This window comes from Ahaetulla prasina, chromosome 1, assembly GCF_028640845.1.
Source record: "Ahaetulla prasina isolate Xishuangbanna chromosome 1, ASM2864084v1, whole genome shotgun sequence".
NCBI classification, from domain to species: domain Eukaryota; kingdom Metazoa; phylum Chordata; class Lepidosauria; order Squamata; family Colubridae; genus Ahaetulla; species Ahaetulla prasina.
The window spans coordinates 257,422,027-257,447,320 of NC_080539.1; the positions used below are offsets into that span (position 1 = coordinate 257,422,027).

The 25,294-nt window shown below is 40.9% G+C and overlaps 1 protein-coding gene across 1 annotated transcript; it reads right to left on the bottom strand.

Moving 5' to 3' along the window:
- LOC131184426 (acyl-CoA (8-3)-desaturase-like) lies at positions 1–25,065 on the bottom strand. The gene is made up of 12 exons (XM_058155664.1): positions 24,745–25,065; positions 17,909–18,019; positions 15,826–16,023; positions 15,459–15,560; positions 14,722–14,850; positions 12,905–12,962; positions 12,334–12,410; positions 11,174–11,271; positions 5,633–5,729; positions 1,707–1,786; positions 367–492; positions 1–226 (listed from the first exon to the last, which is right to left on the bottom strand). The coding sequence occupies exons 1-12, from the start codon at positions 24,964–24,966 to the stop codon at positions 175–177; spliced, it is 1,350 nt and encodes a 449-aa protein (XP_058011647.1). The 5' UTR covers positions 24,967–25,065; the 3' UTR covers positions 1–174.
- Between the last annotated feature and the right edge of the window lie 229 nt (positions 25,066–25,294).

Consider the following 25,294-nt stretch of genomic DNA (forward strand, 5'->3'; position numbering starts at 1 on the left):
TTCAATATTATTTATTTATTCATCAACTATACATGGCTGTTCATCTCATAAAAAACTGACTGGGTGGCAACAACATTATAAAACAATCAATAGATTAAAAAATCACAAAGACTTAGAGAGAAGAGCAGGTGTTAATAACAATGGAGCCATCCCAATTCTTCACTGGTATTGAATTTATTCCTGGTAATAAGCATTGTGCCAGACCTTTCCTGATTCCTTCAGGGAGCTGCAGGGGGGAAAGAACAGGAAACACATTAATCAAAAGCACATTGGTACAGCAGAAAGTTCTTTCAGGCTACTGTTCACTTGAGATAATCTCTTGATGACATGGCTGCAAATTTTTTTTTCCTGTTGGCTCATACTTACCGCAATATATCTACAAAAGCAGTGAGCATGGGCTTGCACTCATACTTAATGTTATGTTTGGCACAAAGGGATTTCACCAAGGGAGCCACTTTGTAATAATTATGTCGAGGCATTGTTGGAAAAAGACTGTGGAAAGAGAGAGAAAATATCAAGAGGATACAGAAGGTACTTCTGTAATTTGGATCCTGCTGTCATTACTGTACTATTTCCCATCTCAATGCTGGAGAGTTCTCCTTTCCTATTCAGTACTGCATACAAGCAGGTTGATACAGAAGGTGATAATCTTTCACCTGTCTGGTTCTCAAAGAGTTTTGGGTAGGGAAGAACATATTGGTATAAACATGATTATGAATACATGAGATGGTTATGAATAAATGAGATGGTTATGAATAAAAATAAGGCACGTTGGTGCGCTTATGCACGCCCCTTACACACTTCTTAGGAATGGGGTGAGGTCAACAGTAGAGAGTCTAAGGTTAAAGTTATGGGGGTTTGAGGAGGTAACCACAGAGTCTGGTAGTGCATTCCAGGCATTGACCACTCTATTGCTGAAGTCATATTTTCTGAAATATAATAATAATAATAATAATAATAATAATAATAATAATAATAATAATAATAATAATAATAATAATAATAATAATTTATTGCTGAACCACAATCCTTCGTAATGAGTTTCTTTGTAGTAGGGTACTGTGAAGTTAATTTTGTAATACTAGTTAAGAATTTTAAGAATTTTAAAGGTGAAAACTTTCGACTTGGTCCAGAAATGAATTAGAATTATCAACCATTTAATCTGCTATATAACTAGAAGTAAGATATGAAAAGCCCAAAAACAACAGCAAGAGCACTTAGACTTACATACCATTTTACAGTGCTTTACAGCTCTCTCTAAGCATTTTACAGAGTCAGTCACTCAACTATCTGGGTCCTCATTTTACCCACCTTGGAAGGATGGAAGGCTGAGGCAACCTTGAGCTTCAAATCTTGGTGAGATTTGAACTGCCAAATTGCAGCCAGCCAGCAGACAGCAGAAGTAGCCTGCAGTACTGCATTCTAACCACTGTGCCACCGTGGCTCATAGACATCAGTTTCTCTGCTGCATTTTGTATGAAATGCTGTTTCTAGGCATTTTTACAGGATAGATCTCAAAGTCCAGTCTGGAATAGCCACAGTATGTATAACTGGGACAAGATCTGCTTTCTTTAGAACTAGTCAAAACTCCTGGCAATTTGGATTAAAACTTGGACCATAATATGCAGGTGGTGCTTAGTGGTGACAAAAACTGTACAAAAGCTGCATTATATACTGTACAACCTTTCCATATAGCTTGTACTTACTGATGTTCAATCTGGAAATTCAAGTGCCCAGTGTACCAGTCATTGAATAGAGATTCATCCACGTTACATGTTGCTGAGAGCTAAGAGGGAAATAAAAACATTTAGAGTTCCAATGACTTCCTTCATGTTTCTTCCTAGTTTTTATCAACGGTATAAATAATTCTACCAATTTACAGTATTGTAGACCATCATTCATTTTACATTTATAATATGTTCACTGCCCAGAAGGACATTAGAAATATTCTTGAATCTAGGCCAGGCAATCCAGGCCAGGCAATTACTGCACTGCTGCTATGTGCATAGGATGAAATCCAATGATATATATCAGGGGTGAAATCCAGCAGGTTCTGACAGGTTCTGGAGAACCAGTAGCGGAAATTTTGAGCAGTTCAGAGAACCAGTAGCAGAAATTTTAAGTAGTTTGGAGAACCAGCAAATTCCACCTCTGGCTGGCCCCAGAGTTAGAGGGAATGGAGATTTTACAGTATCCTTCACCTGCCAGGCCCACCAAGCCATGCCCACCAAGCCACACCATGCCCACCAAGCCACGCTCACAGAACCGGTAGTAAAAAAAAATTAGATTTCACCACTGATATATATGTGTGGGGAGAAATTTGCAGAGACTAGGACAGTGTTGGTGAATCTTTTTGGCACCAAGTGCTGAAATGGGACCGTGCACGTATGGGGGGAGCGCCGGAAACCAGAAAAGCAGCTCCTCAGCAAAACATGCACATGCAGAGTTTCTGATGCTCCCACACGCATGAAGATCAGCTGGTTGGTACACATGGGCACACCGGAATCCAGAAAAGCAACGGGCGATTGCTGGAGTGCCCGGAGAGATGGCTCTGTGTGTCACTTCCAGCACGCATGCCATAGGTTTGCCACCATGGGACTAGGATATTGGTGACATTTCAGATTCAATGGCTTATTCTGCTTAACAAGCTAGATTCTTTTCAGGAGAAATGTAGTTCTCTTTGGAGTGAATCAACCAACGTGTGAATCTAAAGGTGGATTCCCTGAGTCATCCTTATTGAACTATTTCTTTAGAAGTAGACATAGAAATATTATGTAATTACTTCTGTGAAAGTTAGGACATTAGGTTAGGATCAAGAAGAGTAGCATCCAAATCTCCCATTCAGCTGTCAGCAAACAGATTTAGACCAATTATTTTTCTCCTATTTTCAAAATGTTTTTAAAAAGGTTTAATTGGTTAGAAAAAATTGCTTTAAAATAAATGTCCAGTCCTTAATATCCAGAAATAGTTTTTCCAGTCTTTCCATACCATTTACTTGGTCCAATATAATTTCTCTTAATGATTCCTCAAAAATAGTTTCATAATTATATTTTATATAATTCATAATTCTTGTAATCCCTTAAAAAAGCAGCTTGCATGATTTTGGAATATATTCAAAATAACATTTAATATAAAACATTTATTTATAAATCTACTTTTATGGGCTTTAATTTTATTCCAAACAGAAATCAAAACTGTATATAACCAAATCATTGAATTACTGTACCCTCCAATTTTAATAAAAATAATTTAAACATACATTTGCTGTTAACCATTTCCCACCCCCAAGAGTTATATCATACTACTACAAAAATAAAACAAAAGAGAAATTAGAACAGGAAAACTGTGCATAAATAAACCAATCTTTAGAGCTACCTTAAAAACTGGCTGTAAGTCCCATAAAGAAAAGGTAGAATCCAAATGAAATATATAGATGGGTAACATATACATGATTGGTAAGGATGTACCAACAGTAATGACATAATAAAGGAGGCACTAGCTTACATTTGGAGGACATATAAGATTATATACAACTAGCCATTGTGCATTTGTATTTAGGGTTTACTGCTAAAAAAAGAGAAAACCTGTCTTTTTCTCTCATCATATTTCATTCTCTCTTTGTGGTAGATAGATTTGTGATAGATGCAGAACACATCTGTTATTAATGTCACAACAACTATATGCTGTTTCTCTTGTTAACTTTCATCACTGTGATCAGGTTTTAGGTATCAACTTTAAATTGCCTAATGCTTGCCAGAGGCCTATTCACATAAACTATTCATTTAGTCTCACCCCTTAATTATCTTGCCTAAACCACAGTTTGAAATTGACTTTATCCATCCCAATCTCTAGTCCCATAATATTGGTAAAAAGCCCTAAAGGAAAACATCACCAAGAAAGCATGAAAAAACATGTTTTTTAAAAAAATGAAAGAATCATTGGATAGGGTTTTTTTCACATTTACATTCTTTTCTGAGGAGATTGCTGTAATTACCATCAGAAGAATTAGACTTCCTCCATGTTAGAAATTATGTTTATATATAGCACCACAGATCAAATACAGTAAAGAGTATAGTCACCATGTGCATTACTGCTTAATTGCTCAACTGTAACAGGAAACACTACTTAGTACAAAAAACATAGAATATATACCATAGCTCCAACTACTGGCTGAATACTACTGCAGTTGTATAAATATACATTCCAATAAAATATATTTCAACACTCGACTATGTTCTTCTCTACAATATAAAGAGAAAATGACAGTGTTTCCTCCATCACCATCAATGCTTGGCTATTCCTATCTGGAATCAATATGTTAGCCTTATGGATCTATATTCTCATTCTGTGAATCAATGCATCTTACAAAATTAATTTTTATGCCATGGAAAATCTGGTTCATGACCACATAAAGAACAATTGTGTGAATTGGAATCTACATGCAACTGTATCGCCAAAAAGGCATTAAGAGTTGTAAACCTAATCTTACGTAGCTTCTTCTCTGGTAAGATTACACTACTAACCAGAGCATACAAAACATTTGCTAGACCAATTCTCGATTACAGCTCATCTGTCTGGAACCCACACTGCATATCAAACATTAATACAATTGAGCGTGTCCAGAAATATTTCACAAGAAGAGTCCTCCACTCCTCTGATCACAACAAAATACCTTATGCCACCAGACTTGAAATTCTGAGTTTAGAAAATTTAGAACTACGCCGCCTTCAGTATGACCTGAGCTTAGCTCATAAAATCATCCGCTACAATGTCCTTCCTGTCAATGACTACTTCAGCTTCAACTACAACAATACACGAGCACACAATAGATTCAAACTTAAAGTGAACCGTTCCAATCTTGATTGTAGAAAATATGACTTCAGTAACAGAGGTGTCAGTGCCTGGAATGCACTACCAGACTCCGTGGTCTCATCCCCAAATCCCCAAAATTTTAACTTAAAACTGTCTACTGTTGACCTAACCCCATTCCTAAGAAGTCTGTAAGGGGCGTGCATAAGAGCACCAGCCTGCCTAGCGTTCCTGTCCTAATGTTCCCTTTAGTTGTATTCATTTTATGTTTTCAATTTATGCTTATATATATATATATATGCTTAATATGTATTTGACAAAATAAATAAATAAATAAATGTGGGGACGTGGAATTATATAATATCTTTTTGGTGGAGGTTGAACAGCATTGGTGCTGTTCCTGCTTCACTGAAGAAGCAAGGGAGATTAAGGGCAATGTACTACGTTGTTTACCATCTCATCATCTACTGTGGACAATGAGTTTATTGTTGGTCCCTGTAACTTTTCTCCATGAGATGAGAAAGGGCATCACTGTGCAATTGTGATTTTCCCAGAAACTGCAATATGGTCTCCTGAGTCTTCGGAGAAGGGCGGTATAAAAATTTGAAAAAATAAATAAATGGGAGTGAGTTCTAGCTGCCAGCATAGACATTCAATTTGTATTACCTGCTCTTTATAAGAACGTGTTTCCATGTAGATAAATGCATGAAATATTTAAGAAAATAGCAGCATGTGGCCCTGTGTTTCAGAACTAAAGACCCAATAAGATGAATAAGATTGTCTAAAGAAAAGAAATTTCCCCTTTAAATAGAAACTATCTTACCTGGGCAGAGAACCAATCTAAATTCTGATCATAGTCAATATTCATTGGAATGTGGTTCATCTGTGAGACCCAGATAAACCATGCAGCTTCTATGTACCTGTGTAGACATACAAACAATAACAATAGTGATTCAAACAAATTCTTTAAATAGTTCACTCACTAGTAAAACTACTTTGCTTTTCTTAGCCCAAAACATAACATGACAATTATTATTACCACATCATTGCACTAACAGACTATACAGAAACATAATTTTTATAAGTAAAAGTAGGGAGTTAAAGCTATGGTACTTTGTAATAATCTTGTACAATCTGTCACATTTTAAGCCCTCATATCTAGTTAGACGTTTCAGGTATTCTAAAACTCACATTCTTCAGAGTTCTCAATTAAGTAAGAAGTACTTAGTTACACAAACTGATGAACTGCCCACATTTGGATTACCTATTGGGTAAGAAAGGTGGATAAAAGTGCTTAAGTTCAGCTTAGTTTCTAAAGAAAGGAGAAAGTGCTTATGATTTGTCTATATTTGCCTTCACAGCTCCTTTTCCATAATCACTTCTCATTTGCAAACAATTTGCAATATACTTTAAAGCCAGCCTGATTTCTCCACTGTGTTCTCACTATCAATTGATCAAAACACTTTTAGCTCAATGTTAATTATATATCCATCATACCGCCTAGCCCATTCAACCCTGCAGGAGAAGACTGGGACTCCTACATAGAACGCTTCCACATGTTCCTGGAAGCCAACGATCTACTAAGCTTGTCTGAGCAAAGGAAAAGGGCATTTTTCTCACGCACTGCGGAGCCGCTGTTTTTAAAATGGCAAAGGTGCTAGCCCTTCCTGCGGAATTGAGAACAATGACCTGGATGGCACTGGAAAAAATTTTGCGGGCACACTACGCTCCTCAAGCATCCTCACTGATAAGAAGACATGAATTCTACCAATGGGACCAATGGGAAAGTGAATCCATCAGCGAATTCGTTGCAACATTGTGAGAGATCATGACCGCCTGTGAGTTTTCGAACATCGACGAAGCCATGAAGGACCGGCTAGTATTGGGGGTAAGAGACCTAACCCTATAAAGCCACCTTCTCATGAAGCCCAAAATCACATTCCAGGAAGCCATGGAAGAGGCAACGGTGACCGAAGCCTCCCAGAAATCCACGGCAGCGCTGAAGAAAATTAACAAACTGCCGCCAGCAGCAGAGGCATCTACCGTGCACTACAAGGATGCCAAGACCGAATCCGAGAATGGAGATGAGGACAAGATACACTATCTCCATTCGGAACAGAGAGGAAAAAACCAAGACAAGGAGAAGAGCGGACCATGGTGTGCTGGCTGTGAAGGAAACCACCCCCAGGCTGAATGCAGATTCCGAGATGCCATCTGCCAGCATTGCGAGTGGAAAGGGCACATTGCCAGGGTCTGTAGAGCATCGCAACCTGTGTCTTGCAGACCCCAACAGGCCAGCTCCCCACAACGAACCAAGAGACCCCAAGACAGAAACAGAAGACAACCATTTGGAAGATACCGCCGCAACAAGGGAAACGGAGCTGAAAGGGGTGAGACTCACCAAACAATAATAGTGGGCCACTCAAGTGTGAGAAGGGCAAAGAAAATGGCAGTAACGGTCACCACTGAGGGGAGACCATGTAAAATGGAGGTCAATTCTGGATCATACCTCTCCATGGTGTCCTGGGCAACCATCAAGCAACTGATGCCCAAAATCACCCCGCATGAACTCAAACCACAGAGACTAATCCTAAAGGACTATCAGGGGAACTGGATTCCAATAATAGGTGTAGGGACTTTCAACGTAAAATACAATGACTTCAGAGGACAGCTACCCCTAACCATTGTAGACCGAGACAGACCTAGCCTATTGGGACTGGAATGGTTCAAACCATTGGGCCTCACTATGCTGGGCATAAACTGGATAGAAGAGGACCATTAGGAGGAGGAGATCCTGAGAGACTTCGCAGATGTTTTCGACATAATCTGGGACCCCATCTCCTTTAGCCTAGACCCCAGATTGCCCCGGTCAGGTTAAAATCCCGAAGAGTTCCTTTTGTTCTATGGCCCAAAATTGACGAGCAACTAGACAAGCTGGTTGCCCAGGGAGTTTTAGAGCCGACAGACCATGCTAAGTGGGAGACCCCTATCGTAACGCCCATGAAGCCAGATGGGTCAGTGCGCCTGTGCGGTGACTATAAGAGCACATTAAATAAGGCACTACAGCAGAGTGCATACCCAGTGCCTGTTGTGCAACACTGTCATGTCCCACTCCTCCTCTGATGGCCGGGTCAGGGAAGTCCGTATCAAGCGTGCCTCTGCAGCTCTACCAAAGTCCTATCAGAGTCCTCAGGGCAGGCAGGAATCCAAGGTGTGACTTCAGCAATCCAGATTAGACTTTGCCTGACTCAGAGAATGCCAGAAAGCAGATCCTTTATATAGGCCATGGGGTGTGGCTCCATGACTCAGCACTTATCCAGGCCTGCCCCTCCCTTCCTTTTGCTGACATCGCCTCTCCATTCTCCGGAAGCGTGGATCTCTCCAGCCTCCAGCTGTTGGTAATTCCAGCCCAGCTGTTGGTAATTCCAGCTCATGACTGGCTTCACATTCCCCAGGCTCACATGCTGTGGGGGAGGGGCCCAGCTGCTCCGTTTGTCCGGGCATGGTGCCAGGACTGGGGGCTGGAGGCATGCCAGGACATTCTTCTGTACTATCAGTGTCTGGCAGGAGATGAGAGGGGCCCGGCTGTGGCGAGGGGGGCAAGCGAGGCACAACAAACACTTATTGTAGTCCTTGAGGCGAGAAAAAGTGTTTGCGAAACTTGACCTGGCCCAGGCATATCAATAGCAGAGGCTCAGACCATAGTGACACACAGAGGAGCATTCAAATGCCTGTGTTTACAATTCGGGGTGAGCATAGCCCCAGGATTATTCCAGAGCATTATGGAGTGCCTGCTACAGGGAATTGAAGGAGTAGTCCCTTACTTTGATGACATCCTAATCTCCGCCAGCAATAGGGAACAATTACAATTAAGACTGAGGGCAGTACTAACGTGTTTCCAGGAAGTGGGTTTGAAAGTGAAGGACAAATGCCAATTGGCAGTGGAAAAGGTAGAATTCCTGGGCTACCTCATTGATGGCTCCGGAATAAGACCCACTGCGGGAAAACTAAAGGCGATCAGGGAAGCCCCAACCCCAACCAACAAAACAGAACTGCAAGCCTTCCTGGGGCTATTAAATTTTTACAACATTTTTATGCCACAGAAAGTGACGGTTGCTGAACCATTACAGCGTTTACTGGACAAAAAGACTGACTGGACATGGGGACGAAGGAAAGCAAGTGCATTCGACAAAGTAAAATCAATTCTAACGTCTGACAGCATACCAGTCCAGTACAACGAAACACTCCCATTGAGACTCATATGCGATGCGTCCCCATTTGGAATCGGAGCCATACTAAGCCACTGAATGCCAAATGGGAGAGAAGCCCTCATTGCATTCTCTTCCAGAACTTTGTCTAAGCCAAAACGAAATTACAGCCAGTTTGACAAGGAAGTGCTGGCTGCCATTGCTGGAATCAAGAGGTTCCATGAATATGTCTACGGAAGGAGTTTCAAACTGATCACAGACCACAAATCGCTCCTAGGAATCATTGCAGGTTACCAACTGACACCACCCATGCTTTCCCCGAGAATGCTATGATAGACGGAATTCCTCGCCGCCTACCATTACCAGCTGAAATACTGACTGGGAAAATTGATTCACCATGCAGAGGCCCTCAATAGATGCCCACTACTGGAGCCAGTAGAGGACCCTGCACCAGCAACAACCACCCTGCTCATAGAGACTCTCGTGAGCATGATAACAATGGCCGCTGACATCGCAAGAGCAACAGCAAAAGACAGAACTTTGGCACAAGTTTTGAATTGGGTTTTAAAGGGCTGGCCAGAAACTACAGAAAACGAAGAAGTCAAGCCTTTTAAAACCCGGCAGACCGAACTGTCTGGATTGAGGGAATGTTTGTTGTGGGGGTAATCATCCCCAGGGTATTACAAAGGGACATTTTGGAGTTGTTGCATGAGGCGCACCCAGGAATAGTGAAAATGAAAGTGTTAGCCAGGAGCTATGTGTGGTGGCCGGGGATGGACAAAGAAATAGAAACATGGGTAGCCACATGTATACCCAGCCAGGAATCTCGCCCAACACCACACGCCGCACCCACAAATGACTGGGAAAGCCCAAAGACCCATGGTCCCACATACATATTGATTTTGCAGGACCCTGACAGGTGAATACATTCCTGATCACAGTGGATGCTTACTCAAAATGGCTAGAGGTAAACCTCATGCCATCAACCACCAACGAGGCAGTCATAAGAGTCCTGCAGAAACTGTTCGCAACGCACGGGCTGCCAGATGTAGTCATCTCCGATAACGGGCCCCAATTCACAGCAAACCAATTTGAACTGTTCCTAGCTAACCAAGGGATCAGGCATGCATTGTCCGCGCTGGGACATCTGGCCACGAATAGACAAGCAGAAAAAATGGTCAGAACGACCAAAGAAACCTTAGCTAGAATGGGCCCCGGAGAAATCCAAGCCAAAATAGACAAACTACTAACAACACAACACATAACACAGAATGCAACCACACACAGAAGTCCCGCGGAACTATTAATGGGGAGGAAGCTGAGATCGCAGTTAGATAGACTACACCCACAATATAACCCAGAAACATCAGTAGACTCCACTAGCAAATACAGATCATTTAAAGTGGGGGACAAAGTATATGCAAAAAACTGTAGTGGAGAACCGTTGTGGATACCGGCTCAAATAACACAGATCACGGACCCATTATCCTACAGAATAGAAACAGAGGATGGCCAGGGGTGGAAGAGACACATTGACCGAGGGTGAGTAGTTAGAAAAGAACCCTGGGAGGAAGGAAGAAAACACCAGACAGAAACCGCAGAAATAGACCGGGCCCTATACCTCACACAAAAACAATCCTCAAGCCAGGAGAGTCTCGGTGGCCACTTAGCTGAGATCCAGCGACAGGGTCCTGAAGTCAGAGGCATCCCAGAAGACCATCCTGGGAATGAGGCAGCTAATATCCAAAAAGAACAAACTAGGCTGGTAACCAGGTTTGAGACTGTTCCGCAGGCGGTCAGCGGAGAGACACAGAATCCAACCCCTCTGGCTGATGCTGCTGAAACTACTGAACTGTGCAGGTCAAGTTGCACCCAGAAAAGACCCGCCTACTTGCAGGACTACGTAGCCTAGAAACACCAGATTGGTCAGTGTCAGCCTGGAGGGGAAGGGTGTTAGATAGTGATACGCTGACACGAGAACCAATCAGGAAGCTGGAACAGGAGTGGGAAGAATAAACGCGTGTCACTGGCTGAGTGGCAGAGTGGTAAACAAAGCTGGCTATGTACATACTGACGGTCACCTTTTGACTTCACAGTGTTTAAAAGCATTCATTGGGTGATAGCAGCAGGGTAGAATTTTACATAATTATTATTACCTGGCCAACCAGTAGTAAGCCATAAAGCTCTTAAATCCCATTAAAGGAACATACATGAGGCAGAGACGGAAGTTAAAGAAAAGAGTGTTAACCAGCTCCTGTCAAAGAAAAGAGTGTTAAATAAACACAATAGCAACAACAGGTGGATTATTGTTATAGTTTCTTTGTCAATGTCAGATTAATTAAGATAGCTACAATATGGCAAATAGAAATGCTAAAGGCTATAATGCAATAACATGCAGAATAATAGGCAGTCTGCAGTGTAATGGTGAATGACTTTCAGGGTCTCTTCATTTGTGCATCTAGTAAAACTCCCACAATAATAAAGACTGAAGGTGGAGCATACTAGCATCAGTTGTGCCAAAACCTTGCTCTACATCAAAATGGAAAGAATTTCTCTAAGACAGAAATGGAATTCTTGAATCTGCTAAAAGTTTCAATGTCTTTTGCAGTGGCTGAGAATTGCAATGGATAGTGGCATGACTCAACCTGAGTAGTGGGGTTTTTTGCACCCATGGGGAAGAATGAAGTTTTACACCCACAATATGTCTAACTGGAAGCACTCTTATTATTATTAAACTGTATCTGTACTCCCCATATCAGTGCCTAGATAATCTCTCCCCAGCCCTCTGCAAATGCACCCCAATATCCATGGCAGTTAGAAATGCAATCTCCTGGCGATCTCTTCCTCTGCTCCTCATCACTGTCTGTTCCATTGTTACCGCTGTCTCTGCCTGGAGGAGTGTATGCTTGTTTTCTGACTTTCAGGTTGGCTGGGAAAAGATTCACAGTCTAGGAGATAACTTCACTAATTCCTGATGTAACCCAGTGGAACAGGCTCATTGTTAACCTCAGGGTAGATTCTGTGGTCAGCTCTTTGCAGCATTCCTTGGCTTTCATTGCACTATTTGCCTATTGCTCACCCTTCCCTTCCCAAACAAAACAGTTACATTTTCTGTTCCATGGTGCTGACAAGAGGGAAGGCCAATGAAATCGTGAATGGCAGGGAATATTGTTGTGGGGGGTTAAGGAAAGAAAGCAGCTTGCTTTTTGTAATGCATCTCCTGTAGCTCATTAGAAAGGAGGAGGATTCAGGACCTTTATGTGTTACACTTGACCCACACACCAATCTCCTAAAATAAAGAGGTGTTATGACTTACCAACCATTTTTTTCTTTGAAATAAATAGCGATAGCAAACCAGATGGATACCAATTGTAAATATCAACGGGGCAAAGGCTAATATAAAAATGCAAAAGGAGAATACAAAAATGAATGTGTGACTAAAATAAAGGTAGAATATATCCTAGAGGGAAAAAACAACATCTGCCTCTGAATCCCATTTTGCATTAAACCAGGGGTGTCCAAGCTTGGCAACTTTAAGACTTGTGGACTTCAACTCCCAGAATTCCTCAGCCAGCAAAGCCACGAATTTGACATGCCTGCTGTAGGTCAGTGGTGGGATTCAGCCTGTTCACACCACTTCGGGAGAACCAGTTGTTAACTTTCTGAGCAGTTTGGTGAACTGGTTGTTGAAAGAAATCATTGAGGCAGAGAAACGGTTGCTAAATTATTTGAATCCCACCACTGCTCTAGGTATACCAATAAAAATAATCCCAACCTGTCTGTCTTTGGTTTCTTAGTCTGTTCTGCTTTATAGTGTTTTTTATATTTGACTTCATTGTTTATTCTCCTCCAAATTTAGGCTCCTGTAAACATGGTAAAATACTTACCAGCAAAGTACTTATGTTGGTACTGGTAAGGCATATACTTCTTTTTCTTCTTTCCAAGCTGCACAAGGAGAAAGAGAACAAACTGTTTAATTGACAACTATGTACCGTATTTTTCAGAGTATAAGACACACCTTTTTCCCCCAAAAAAGAGGGTGAAAATCTGAGTGTGTCTTTTACTCCAAATGTAGCCCTGCCCAGCTTCTCAAATGGAGGTTTCAAAGGCTGAAAAAAGCATCAGAAACGAAGCTTCAGGGGGAAAAAAAGCCCCTGAACAGAGCTTCTTTTTCTGAAGCTGTTTCGGAGGCTTTCAGAGGCAAAAAAAAAAAAAAAGCAAGGAACAGAGCTCACAACCAAGGAACCTGTTGCTAAAATTCACCTCTGGAAACAGCTGGTTGGAGGTATTCTGGGAGGCTAATCCACCTGCCAATCAGCTTCTTTCTTATTTTCGTCCCCAAAAACTAAGGTGCGTCTTATACTCTGAAAAATACAGTAAATTCCACATCATTCATGTTGTCAGGGCCCATTCTTTACAATATAAATTCTTGAAAAATTTTATTTTTGCATGTTTTACTATATCACAGATTATTTGATCTGTGTCTCTTGAATTTCTGCTGTACGCACAGCTTTTGTGCTCTGAGGGTTGCCCCTGATCTTTGATGGAAAAAACATGGACAATACCAAAATTACATTTTAATTTGATTCAATTTAATTCAGTTTATTTCAATTCATACATTGAATCCCCAATGTTAAATTACTTTCTCCTTTTTTGTCACATTAAAAACTAGAGTTTGTCACCTTTTGGAGGTGACCATTTTACTGCAGCCTTAAACATGCACAATTCACTTGGTTAAATTATTTGACTTTGTATTCATCTAAGCACAATGTTTGGGAAGGGGAATGCATAATTAGACTGCACTTCACAGGAAAATGTGGATCAAAACATGTTCTTTGAAAAATGTACAGATTAATGCATAAGTGCAGTGGAACTTTGTGCCATTAATGGGCCTCTGTGGCTCAGACTGGTAAGACAGTCTGTTATTAACACAGCTGCCTGCAATTACTGCAAGTTCAAGTCCCACCAGGCCCAAGGTTGACTCAGCCTTCCATCCTTTATAAGGTAGGTAAAATGAGGACCCAGATTGTTGGGGGCAATAAGTTGACTTTGTATATAAATATACGAATAGGATGAAGACTGTTGCTAACATAGTGTAAGCCACCCTGAGTCTTCAGAGAAGGGCGGGATATAAATGCAAATAAAATAAAATAAATAAAATAAAATAAAATAAATATAGCTTAGAATCGTTAATAGATCTACCCATACAACTTGGTTGGGGCTAAGAGAGGGAGAGAGAAATACTAGAAAACTAAATATTTAAAATAACTGGAAAATTGGTATTTTGGCTGTAAATTTGTACTATGAAATGGTGCTCTGAGCAGGGAGGGAATCTGTGCTGGGTAGTTATCTAGATCTGTTAAGATAGGAACAAATTTCTAATCATGGGCCTTCTCTTCTTTACGTGCCAAGTAGTCTGGAGAAACTGAAATGTAGCAACAGGTTCTGATGTAACTGTCAGGCAAACATGAAAGGAATTGTTAGCTAAAAGAAGAAAAGACGTTTGACAGATTAGACTAGAAAATAAGGCAATGCCTGAACCGATCCAACAGCCGTGAGAGTTGCTATAAAGAAATATGGGAGATAGAAAGAATCCTTTCTTCCTACTTTCCTAGATTGCTCATCAGAGATATGGTGGTGTTGGGTTTTTTTCTTTTGATACTGCTAATATCTTTTGTCTTCTGAAGACTTTCTATTTATTTACCTGCAAGGAAAGTTTCTTCCCCAGGCTGAAAAGGAATGGGTGCGTGTTGAGATCAGGGTCCTTGCGGAAGCAGTTGGGTTTCGCATGGTGCTGGTTATGCATGTGGTTCCATTGGCTCACCGGTCCTCCCTTGAGAAGTACAGAAGAACAAACATGAATTCCATCTATTTGTGAATAATGCTGTATCCTGTGTATTCCCCACTGACTATCTAGAAACACAATAAAACGAAAACCAGCTGCAGTTCTGTTGGTTTACACTTCCTTCTATCTAACAGGAATTGAACTGTGTACAGTGACAGCACTCTGACCCCCATCATTTTTGTGTAAACTAGCTTCATTTCTTCTCCTGCTTATTAAGCATCTGAAAAGGTTTCATTCCAAGACTGACTATTGAAAATTGCAGTTTTGATGTTAAATGTGTTTGTGTGAAACAAAAATAGACTAGAAACATTCCATTACTTTCTCTTCAGTAGTGAAAAATCAAAGCAAGCATCGTGCAGTATTGTTAAAAATGATTCATAGCTATGAAATGTAGACTGACTATATTCCTCTTAACGCCGTCTCCCTTTTCTATAAGAAAGCACTAATAATACTATCAGTCTTTACAGAGATATTGCAAAAAGCTGATCTTATATTTTCAGCCCTTCAGTGCTTAAAGTGTTCTATATAAGTGTTCATTATTATCCTTATCCTATTTTTCAAAACCCAAGAGACAGAAAATAAGGATGGATTCAGACCTTAAGAATGCCAAATACCACGAAGTGAGCTACTTTGTTCCACTTGAGCTTTTCAAAGACTGATACATGGCCAAGATCATGCTGGAGAAAACCATACTGGATCTGGAAGCAAAAATCAACAAACGTGACACATATATACGTAATTTCTCCACATTTTTTCTGCATGAATTAATTGGTAGAGGAACATCATTAAAGCATTTTTCTTAATCTGTGTTTAGTTTCTATATTCAGATTCAGCAGCTCAAAGAATTGAAAACTGAGATTAGTGTGCAAGGTGTTAAATTATTAATGAAAGCAATTAAATTATTCTAAATATGTTAAAGACTGTTCTACAACACTGCTGTGCTCTGCAACACAAAGAGGTTACCTGTCCAATGGTGTACATTGCTACTCCAAAGAGAAAAGGCATCCAGGATTTTCCAAAATACCAGATAGTAAACCAAGATGCAATGTCTAGTATGAAAGCATGTAGAAACATGAAAGCAAAAAAGCTGAATCTTGACTTCAAGAGCCCCATCTTCTCCACTGTTGCACGCAGTTCATGAAAATCCTTTACCAGCATTTCCTACAAGAAGTAATGACAGGGTTTTTTTAAACATGCTTCAGAACATTAGAACTCTTTTGTAGGCTAGACTAAAAGCCCATCTTGAGTTTTATATATTAAACCTAAGGTTGGATTTGTACCAGGAGGAACCACTTGATCATGCAGCTTATTGAGTGACTTAGGACCCATTGCTCTCTCTCAGACCAAGTTGTAACACAACTTGCTGAGATAAATTAAGGAGACCCCCATTTATGTTATCTGGAGGTTGAAAGAAAGTGCATGATGTAAATGCAATACATAACTAAATAATGGTCTATCATCTTGATTCCACAGCCCAGAGGTTTTCAGATTCTCACATGTGAGACCTAATATTTTCTCCTCAGAATGGTAACCAGAGAGCTTTCAAAAATTACTAGGAATTCTCTTTTCAACAAAGCAACAAAGGGAATAAAGTCAATACCCAAAGATTTATTTCAATGATACTACTTGATGAACAGAAAATATTATTTAAGTCATTGACTAAGTCAATATCTCATCTGGAAAATGCTTCCCACTGCCTTTCCGTCTTGACACTGAACAGGACATCCAGATCTTAAAAGAAAGAACCAAGCCATACATACATATGTTAATAATATAGCAGTAATAGTAAAAAAAATCTGTAATAGGAATGAAGTATTGAAAAGTAGTAAAAGAAAGAGATAGGGTTAAAAGATCCTGAGTGAAGGTTATTAAATACAAAAGTGAGTGACTGAAATAAATATGTTGAGGAAGTTTGATCAGTGAAAAAGAATGAATGAGGATCATTCTTACTAAAGCAAATTAGTAAGAGGTGAATGGCTCAAGGGGAAGACTGAGAAAGTTGTCACTGGATATCCTTAAAATGAGAGAGAGAGAGAGAAGTTAAACATGCAATAGATAATGAATGAAATGATAAATAGACATGGATGAAACAATTCAAGTTTGTAAGAATATCTCTAGATTGTCTATCTGTCTATCACATTTGTGGTAGCCGCTCATCTTCACTTTCTAATAGAAAAATATGAAGAGATAAAATAGTATGAATGTAACCTAGATTTAGCTGTCCTTTTCCTATTTTTTTACCTTATATCTTTAATTCCTTTGGTTTAATGTTCTTTATGCCACTGCATTTTGTCATCTTCAGGCTTCAGATGTAGCACGACCACAAAGCCAAACAACAGCTATGCAGCTCACCAGCTCAAATCCCCCTGCAGCACAGACTAGACTGAGCACAACCAAGCCCCCACCAACACAGGACACACCCCCAGCCAATCAGAGCACAGAAAAACCCCCATCCTATCAGAGCACAGCCAAGCTCCCACCCAATCAGTTCAAACCCCCACTAGCAGTTAAAAGGAAGAAACAGCTGCGATCACATATTGCTGCCAGAAGCACGAAGCTGAAGCCTGAAGATGACGAATGAGACTTCGTCGAAACGTCGCCAAGACACTTCCAATTTTACACGGGAGAAAACCCGAACAACCAAAGACCTATATATATATATATATATATATATATATATATATATATATATATATATATATATATATATATGTGTGTCTGTGTATATATATATATATAGATTGTCTATCTGTCTATCACATTTGTGGTATCATCTTCAAACTTCTGGGAGCAATTGCTCCCAGAAGCACGAAGCTGAAGCCTGAAGATGACGAATGAGACTTCGTCGAAACGTTGCCAAGACACTTCCAATTTTACGCGGGGGAAAACCCGAATAACCAAAGACCTACATACAAACACCTGCGAAAACCTCAGAAAACACACACACACACACACACACACACACACACACACACATGTATGCCTAACTATCTAAAATAAAGGTTCTGCAAAAGGAATCCAACAGCTGAGATCACCCAATACTCACATTTTTTGTGGGCTCACAGCATGGTTGATCTGGGGCAAGCTCTCCAATTAGAAGGGAATTCAAATATTTTTTTACCAGGTCCTTATCCTTGTGGAAAGCTGCAAAGGCATCCTAAACATATACACAAATAAGGTTAACATGGAGAAGACTATCCGTTTAACATGATGGAAATGCCAGTTAAGTTGGCTAGCTATTCTTTTTGGAAATAATGAAAAATATATTGTAGGTGATGCTTCTCAACTGGCTTTCTAGGAGGCCAACCTTGATTAATTTTGAGGACTAAAGCTGTGTTATTGTAGTTTATTTGAAATAAATTACAGGACCATCTTCCCCTGCAACAGTTGGACTTGGTTGGCTGCACAATCAGATTTGCAAGGTTCTGTTATTATAGGCAGTCTTAATAAAAATAGTTTTATCGTTACTGTGGAATTGATTTCCTGTCTAGTCTACTTAGTGGGGCTGAAATAAACATTCAAAAATTATACAACTCTATGTATTGAGATTTTTTTTCATTGCTTAAGGAATATTTTCAAGACAGAAAACAAGATGCATACAGCCACCATCAATCAAAAACATGATTGACAACAGACTCCAAAAACTTTAAATGAACAACCTTCATGGACATCCCCAGATGGACACAACACTGAACTGGGTTTCTATATCTAGTGCTCTCACCAATAAACCCAAGTCACAATCATCATTTAAAGAAAAAGCTCCTTACACAATTTATTTACAAATTTTATATAGCTGTCTACTCACTCACAGTGACTCTAGGAGGCTTACAAACAATAAAAACATAATATATAGATTTTTTAAAAAAAAACCAATAACCCCACTGTCAGTTGTCACCTTATACTTGCTGTGCTTCACTATTATGTGGTGAACTGGGATGATTGGGGAATTGAGACTGTACTTCCTCAAAACATTCCTTCAAGGTCATCCCTCCTAAAGTTTACCTCCAATTGAGGGGTGCAATTCACTTACCAATTCTGGCAAAGGTTTTTGAAATTACTAGGGACAACCCAAGGATTTAGGTCCTTGTGTCATCCTCAGACTAACAGGGCCTGTGAACATGCCAACAGTGGATTGGAATAGTACCTAAGATGTTATATCAAATATCAGTAAGATAATTGGACCGACCTGCTCCCATTTTCGGAAATAGCAAATAACAATGCAGTACATAGCAGCACTGGCTTTGCCCCTTTCCAAGTTGCAAGAATTGCAGAGACTTTGTATCCATGCCAGTGACTGTTGAACTTAAGTTGTCAAAAAACCTTTGAAGGGTACACTATGTTTTCCACTGCAGTATTCTTAAACCAGCCAAAACCTCCCCACTTGCAGAAGCCCTTCTTCCTTCCAATCTCACAGATGGCGAACAACATTTTGAAGTAAAGAATATTTTGGACTCATAGGGGCAAACTCTAATATCTTATATAATGGAAACTTCCCCCCTCCTTTGAAGTAAAATGGGTAGCTGCCCAAGGTGTCTGAGCACCAAAGCCCTTACATAATTTCCATGCTCAGTATCCTGATAAATCACACTAATTAATTAACCTTTCTCCTTCTCTTTTCATTTCAGGCCTAATGCCTTATTTCAAGAAGGGCAGAAAGTCAGCTGTCACCTTATGCTTGCTGTGCTTTGCTGTTATCTGGTGCCAGACTGCCATGAACCGTAGAGAGGGGGGATGAGGAGGGGGATGCTTGGGGAATCGAAAGTAGAGACTGTAGTTCCCCAAGATGCTGCTCCAAGGTCATTTAGCTGGAAGAAGGAGGGAACCATATATGAAGCTGCACTTGGACTGACCGTTCCCTTCTTCTGGGTCCTGCCAGATGTACCTCCTTAGGGAATGGGAACCACACCATTCCTAGCCTCCCACTCTAGTAGTTCAGATGGATGTGACTGGCAAAACCAGGTCCTTCAGATAACCTGGTCCCCAGCCATGAAAGGCTTTAAAGATGACAAAAAGCACCTTGAATTGCACCCAGAAGCAAACTGGCAACCAATCCAGCTCCCACAGGAGAGATGATATATGTGCATACCAAGTTCTGCAGAAAACCATGTAGGCTGCTGCATTTTGAACCAGCTGGAGCTTCTGGATGGTTTCAAGGGCAGCACTATGTACAGCACAATAGTCAAGACAGGAGGTGACTAGGGCATGAGTGACCATGAGTAGGGATTGTTGGTACAGGAAAGGGCAAAACTAGCACACAACTCGCAGTTGCACAATGCTCTCAGCAGAGAAAAACAAGATACCATCTAGGGCTTTAAGAACAACAATGCTTTTAAAATTAAACAAGCTGAGAAATGAGAGATAGTTGTCATTATGAATGTGGTTGATTAAGTTAATGAAACTAAAAGGCAACCCTCCATTATTGTACCACACTGACTATCACACAATTCATTACAATGAATTACACAATCACATGGAAGAATTTCCTAAGGATATACAAGATTGAATCTATGTGTAGACATTGCAGAAACCCTTATCAGGCATCTTCAGCTTTCTAGCCAAAATATATAAACTTGCAATCCTATCCAGGGGTGGGCTTCTGGGGGTTCACAGGGGTTTGGGAGAATGTCTAGCTAAGATTCTGTGCAGTTCAGAGACCCCCCAAATCCCCCTGCTGGCTGGCCCTGCCCATCTTACCCCACCCCTCCCAGGAGTCCCCACGTGGCCCATTTTCAATGCAGGTAGGTGTAGAGTGTGTGCAGAGGCTCAAGGAGGGCAAAAAACAGGCCTACTGGAAGTTTGGGAAGGCTGGAAACACATTTCCGGCCTTCAGAGGGCCTCCGGAGCCTGGTGAGGCTATTTTCATCCTCCCAGAGACTCGAGGAAAACCTCTGGAGCCTAGGGAGGGCAGAAACATCCCCCGCCTGCCATAGTGCAGGAGGCCGACTAGGCCATGGCCACCATGGCCACACCCACCCAGCAACCGGGCAGAGAACCCCTTGCTAAAATTTTTGAAGCCCACTCCTGATTCTATCCCATCTTTCAAACATTAGAAACATTACATCTAGAAGACTATGTTTCAGGAACCTTATGCTACCAGTGCTCCCATCCCACTCTACAAGACAGACTTGTAGGCAGCAGAGAGAAAGCAGAGCTGCTTAACTCATTCTTTGCATTGATCTTCATGCAAAAAGAAACTATAGCCCAACCTACCAAAAACACTACTGTAAAAGACAGACCAGAAATAAAAGTTAAAATAAGAAAAAAAAATAATTAAAAAATGGTAAGAGAACACTTGTCTGATCTTGAGAAATATAAATCACCAGACCTGATGGATTACATCCCAGAGTTCTAAAGGAGTTGGCAGATGTCATCTCAGAACCACTGTACCATATCTTTCAAAAATCATGGAGCACTGGCAAACTACCAGAGGACTGGAAAAGAACTGATGTGGTTCCCATCTTCAAAAAAGGAAGAAAAAAAACCAGACTCAGGAAACTACAGATCAATTTGCATAACTTCAATACCTGGGAAGATACTGAAAAAGATAATAAAAAACCAGATCTGTGAACATCTAGAAACATCCCACTGGTCACACTGGAAGTTGGGAAACAGGCTGTTTCCAGCCTCTGGAGGGCCTCCGGAGAGGTGGAGAAGGCTGTTTTCACCCTTCCCAGGCTCCTAATAAAAGCCTCTGGAGCCTAGAGAGAGACTCATGCCCTTGTCACTTCCCGCTTGGACTATTGCAATGCTCTCTACATGGGGCTGCCCTTGAAGTGCACCCGGAGGCTGCAGCTAGTCCAGAATGCAGCTGCGCGGGTAATAATGGGAGCAACTCGTTGCTCCCATGTAACACCAATCCTGCGCAGTTTGCACTGGCTCCCTGTGGTCTGTCGGGTGCGCTTCAAGATTTTGGTTACCACCTTTAAAGCGCTCCATGGCTTAGGGCCCGGGTACTTACAGGACCGCCTGCTGTTACCTTTTGCCTCCCACCGACCCGTACGCTCACACAGAGAGGGCCTTCTCAGGGTGCCGTCCGCCAAACAATGTCGGTTGGCGGCCCCCAGGGGAAGGGCCTTCTTTGTTGGAGCTCCTACGCTTTGGAATGAACTTCCCCCTGGTTTACGTCAAGTGCCTGATCTTCGGACTTTTCGCCGTGAGCTGAAAACGCACCTATTTATTCAAGCGGGACTGGATTAAAATTTTATTGGGGTTATTTATATTTTAAGGTTTTAAATTGTTTTAAATTTTCGGCCACATTATAATATGTTCTTTTTAATTTCTTTTAATGTGTATATAGTGAATTTTTACTTGGCTGTACACCGCCCTGAGTCCTTCGGGAGAAGGGCGGTATAAAAATCGAATAAATAAATAATAAAATAAATAAAAACGGGCCTTCTGGTTCCACCAGAAGTCGGGAAATGGGCCGTTTCCAGCCTCTGGAGGGCCTCAGGGGGAGAGGCTGTTTTTACCCTCCCCAGGCACCAGAGGCTTTTTAGGAGCCTGGGGAGGGCGAAAAACGGGTCTTCCAGTCCCACCAGAAGTCGAGAAAAGGGCCGTTTTTGGCCTCCAGACAGCCTCCAGGGAGGGACAGGACGGTGAAAACGGGCTCCTCCCGAAGGACCTCTGGAAGCCGAAAACCACACCTAGAATAGTGCATCCAGTTTTGGTTACCACACTATAAAAAAGACGTTGAGACTCTAGAAAGAGTGCAGAGAAGAGTAACAAAGATGATTAGGGACTGGAGGCTAAAACGTATGAAGAACAATTACAGGATCTGGCCATGGCTAGACTACTGAAGAGAAGGACCAGGAGAGACATGATAGCAATGTTCCAATATTTGATGGGCTGCCACAGAGAGGTGGGGGGGGGGTCAACCTTTTTTCCAAAGCACCTGAAGACCAGACAAGGATTAATGGATGGAAACTGATCATGGAGAGATTCAACCTAGAAATAAGGAGAAATTCAAGACTTTGAATTCATCACTATTTTTACATTGGCAACAGATATAACTGCACATGAATGGCACAGTTATGTGCACATACATCGCTCTGCAATATGCCAATGTGTTCATGGAAGATTTCAAATGTTCTCAACTCTTAACTCCTGAATTTATGTGAAATTTACTGATGACATGTTCATGATCCGTACTCATGAAAGTCCCTCATTAAATTCCATCAGACTTCAACACTTCCAATACTTCAACCTAAGCCTAGATGTATCCAACATGTCCACTTTTCTGATAATAGACAATGATGGACATATAAATGCCAGGAAGCTTATAAATCACCATACCTACATGCCTCCAGTTTCCATCCAGAATATACCATCAAATGCACAGTTTATATTGAAATAGACCCCCAAAAACCTTCACCAGCAGAATAAAATATAAAACAGCTGAACCTGCATATAGCAGGAAGTATCAGATTACATCAGAAGGCCTTAACAAAGACAGTGGGGTTTTAATCCATCATGATTATGTAACCTGCTTCACAGACTCTTCATCTGCTAATTCCCCAGTTTCCCCCTTTCCTTTCCCATTCCCTTTCCTTCCCATTGCCACCTCCTATGCACATGAATTCCCAGAAGATATTCACATTCATAGAGTGACTGCTTATGGATTCTTCCATTCAGTATAATTCTTTTTCATATAGCCAAAAGCATTATGATTTAATGGCAATGTAGATGTTTTGATAATATCAATGCTAGGCTTAGTTTCAAGTATGCCATCAGTGCCTGAATGTCTCATAATAGATGGTTTAATTTAAAAAGAGCCTTCAGTGAGAGGTTAATCTGAGGGCAGAATATATCAGGTATTTATCAGATATGTCTAGAAGTGACAGAACGTCTGTAGAAAGTCTGATCCTTTTTCACCTGCTACAGATGCTTCCAAGATTGAAAGTCCTGCTAGATACGCAAGAACACAGAAGATGTTTCTGAACCTCAGCTACTGATCCTTGTATATGCATGTTACAACAGGTAAACAGAAAATGTCCATCTCTGATCTGATAATTCCTTATTTAGCTTATATTTTCTTCATACACTGAAGCAATAATGACATAGGCTTATATATACTTGTCTCTGTGTGTATACATGTGTGTGTTTATTTAAACATTTAATCATAATGTTAATCAAATTCTGGGTCTATAAACTACTATTTAGTAGTTTATAGTATATTATAGTACTATTTAGTATATTATGAAATATACAATAGAGTCTACAGATTCTAAACTTAACTAGAATTCACTGTATTTACTAAAAAAAGCTAAAATCCTGCCATACTTGGTAGAGGTCACACTTCTATATTACCAATATTACCCATATTTTCTCACTGAGAAAGTCTGCCAGACTGAATTTTGCTTAGACAAATATAAGCTGTGTCCATGCTTTTGCACAAACACCTTCTGATCAGGTCCTCCAAACTAAGCTGTATTTTGTTCACATTATCTAGAAGTCAACAAAGTTAAGTAACTTAACTGCAGTCAAATATTGTCCCAAAACTGGAAAAAAGAAAGTCTGCAAATCACATCAACTTGTACACCTGTACATCAGTTGCCTGGCTCCTGCCCTGTCCTTTTTCCAATGACACTTTTAATTTTTGCTCACATTTTGTTACACAATACTACAAAATTGCCAAGCGATACAACCACCAGAGCTTCCTTACATTGTGTTAAAGTATTGGACTGTCCAACCCAGAATGACTGTTCTGTAATGTCCGAATTCCCTACAGCTTCAGACAAGAGAGGTTCTCCCTCCACCATTCTGCTATTTGAGACTCTTGGAGAAAGACACAGGCTCCGCTAGGAGTGTGTGCATACAAAGCAAGTGTTTTGTGTCAGCCTTCAAGTCATTCCAAGGCTGTCTTTCCGCTCAGCAAGGACTCACCGTGGCATCTTGTCCAGAATAGTGTCTGATGAGACGAGGCCCACCTGGATGCCGCAAATAGAACTGAGTGACATCATAAACCTTTCGATCGATGACCAACCATCTCTCTTCCTTGAAGTTTCCCTTGCCTGTGCGGAGCCCTACCTCCTCCCAGGTGAAGAGCCGTGGGACCCCTGACTCAATCTCTGGCTTTCCTTCACTGGCCTCTGACTGAGGGGGCATCCTGGCTGGAAGCACTGAGAGTTACTGTTCCACTAACTCCTGAGGTGTTATTTTTTACCCTGTGGAAAACTGAAGTGATTCTGTTAAATGTTGCAGCTAACTTTATATACACTTCTATCAACCACCCACACTGCCATTAACCTTCTGTTGCTCCAGATATACTCTTGCCAGGCTTCTTTCTCCTCCCCCCTGTAGGAGGCAACTCTTATTTCAGAGAGCATAAACCTGGGGAGTATTAGAGTATCAAATTGGATTAATGAGGATATTATTGTTCAGGGTTTTTAAAAAAAAAATTTAAAAATTAAAAAAATGGAATAATAAAGAACTG

What these genes read in the sequence shown, in the direction of transcription:
- LOC131184426 (XM_058155664.1), bottom strand. Translation starts at nt 24,966, where the DNA reads ATGCCCCCTCAGTCAGAGGCCAGTGAAGGAAAGCCAGAGATTGAGTCA. An exon ending in ATTCTGGACAAGATGCCACG is followed by an intron (nt 18,020 to 24,744) that starts GTGAGTCCTTGC and finishes GTATATGTTTAG; the next exon opens with GATGCCTTTGCAGCTTTCCA. An exon ending in CCAACATAAGTACTTTGCTG is followed by an intron (nt 12,411 to 12,904) that starts GTAAGTATTTTA and finishes TTTTTATATTAG; the next exon opens with CCTTTGCCCCGTTGATATTT.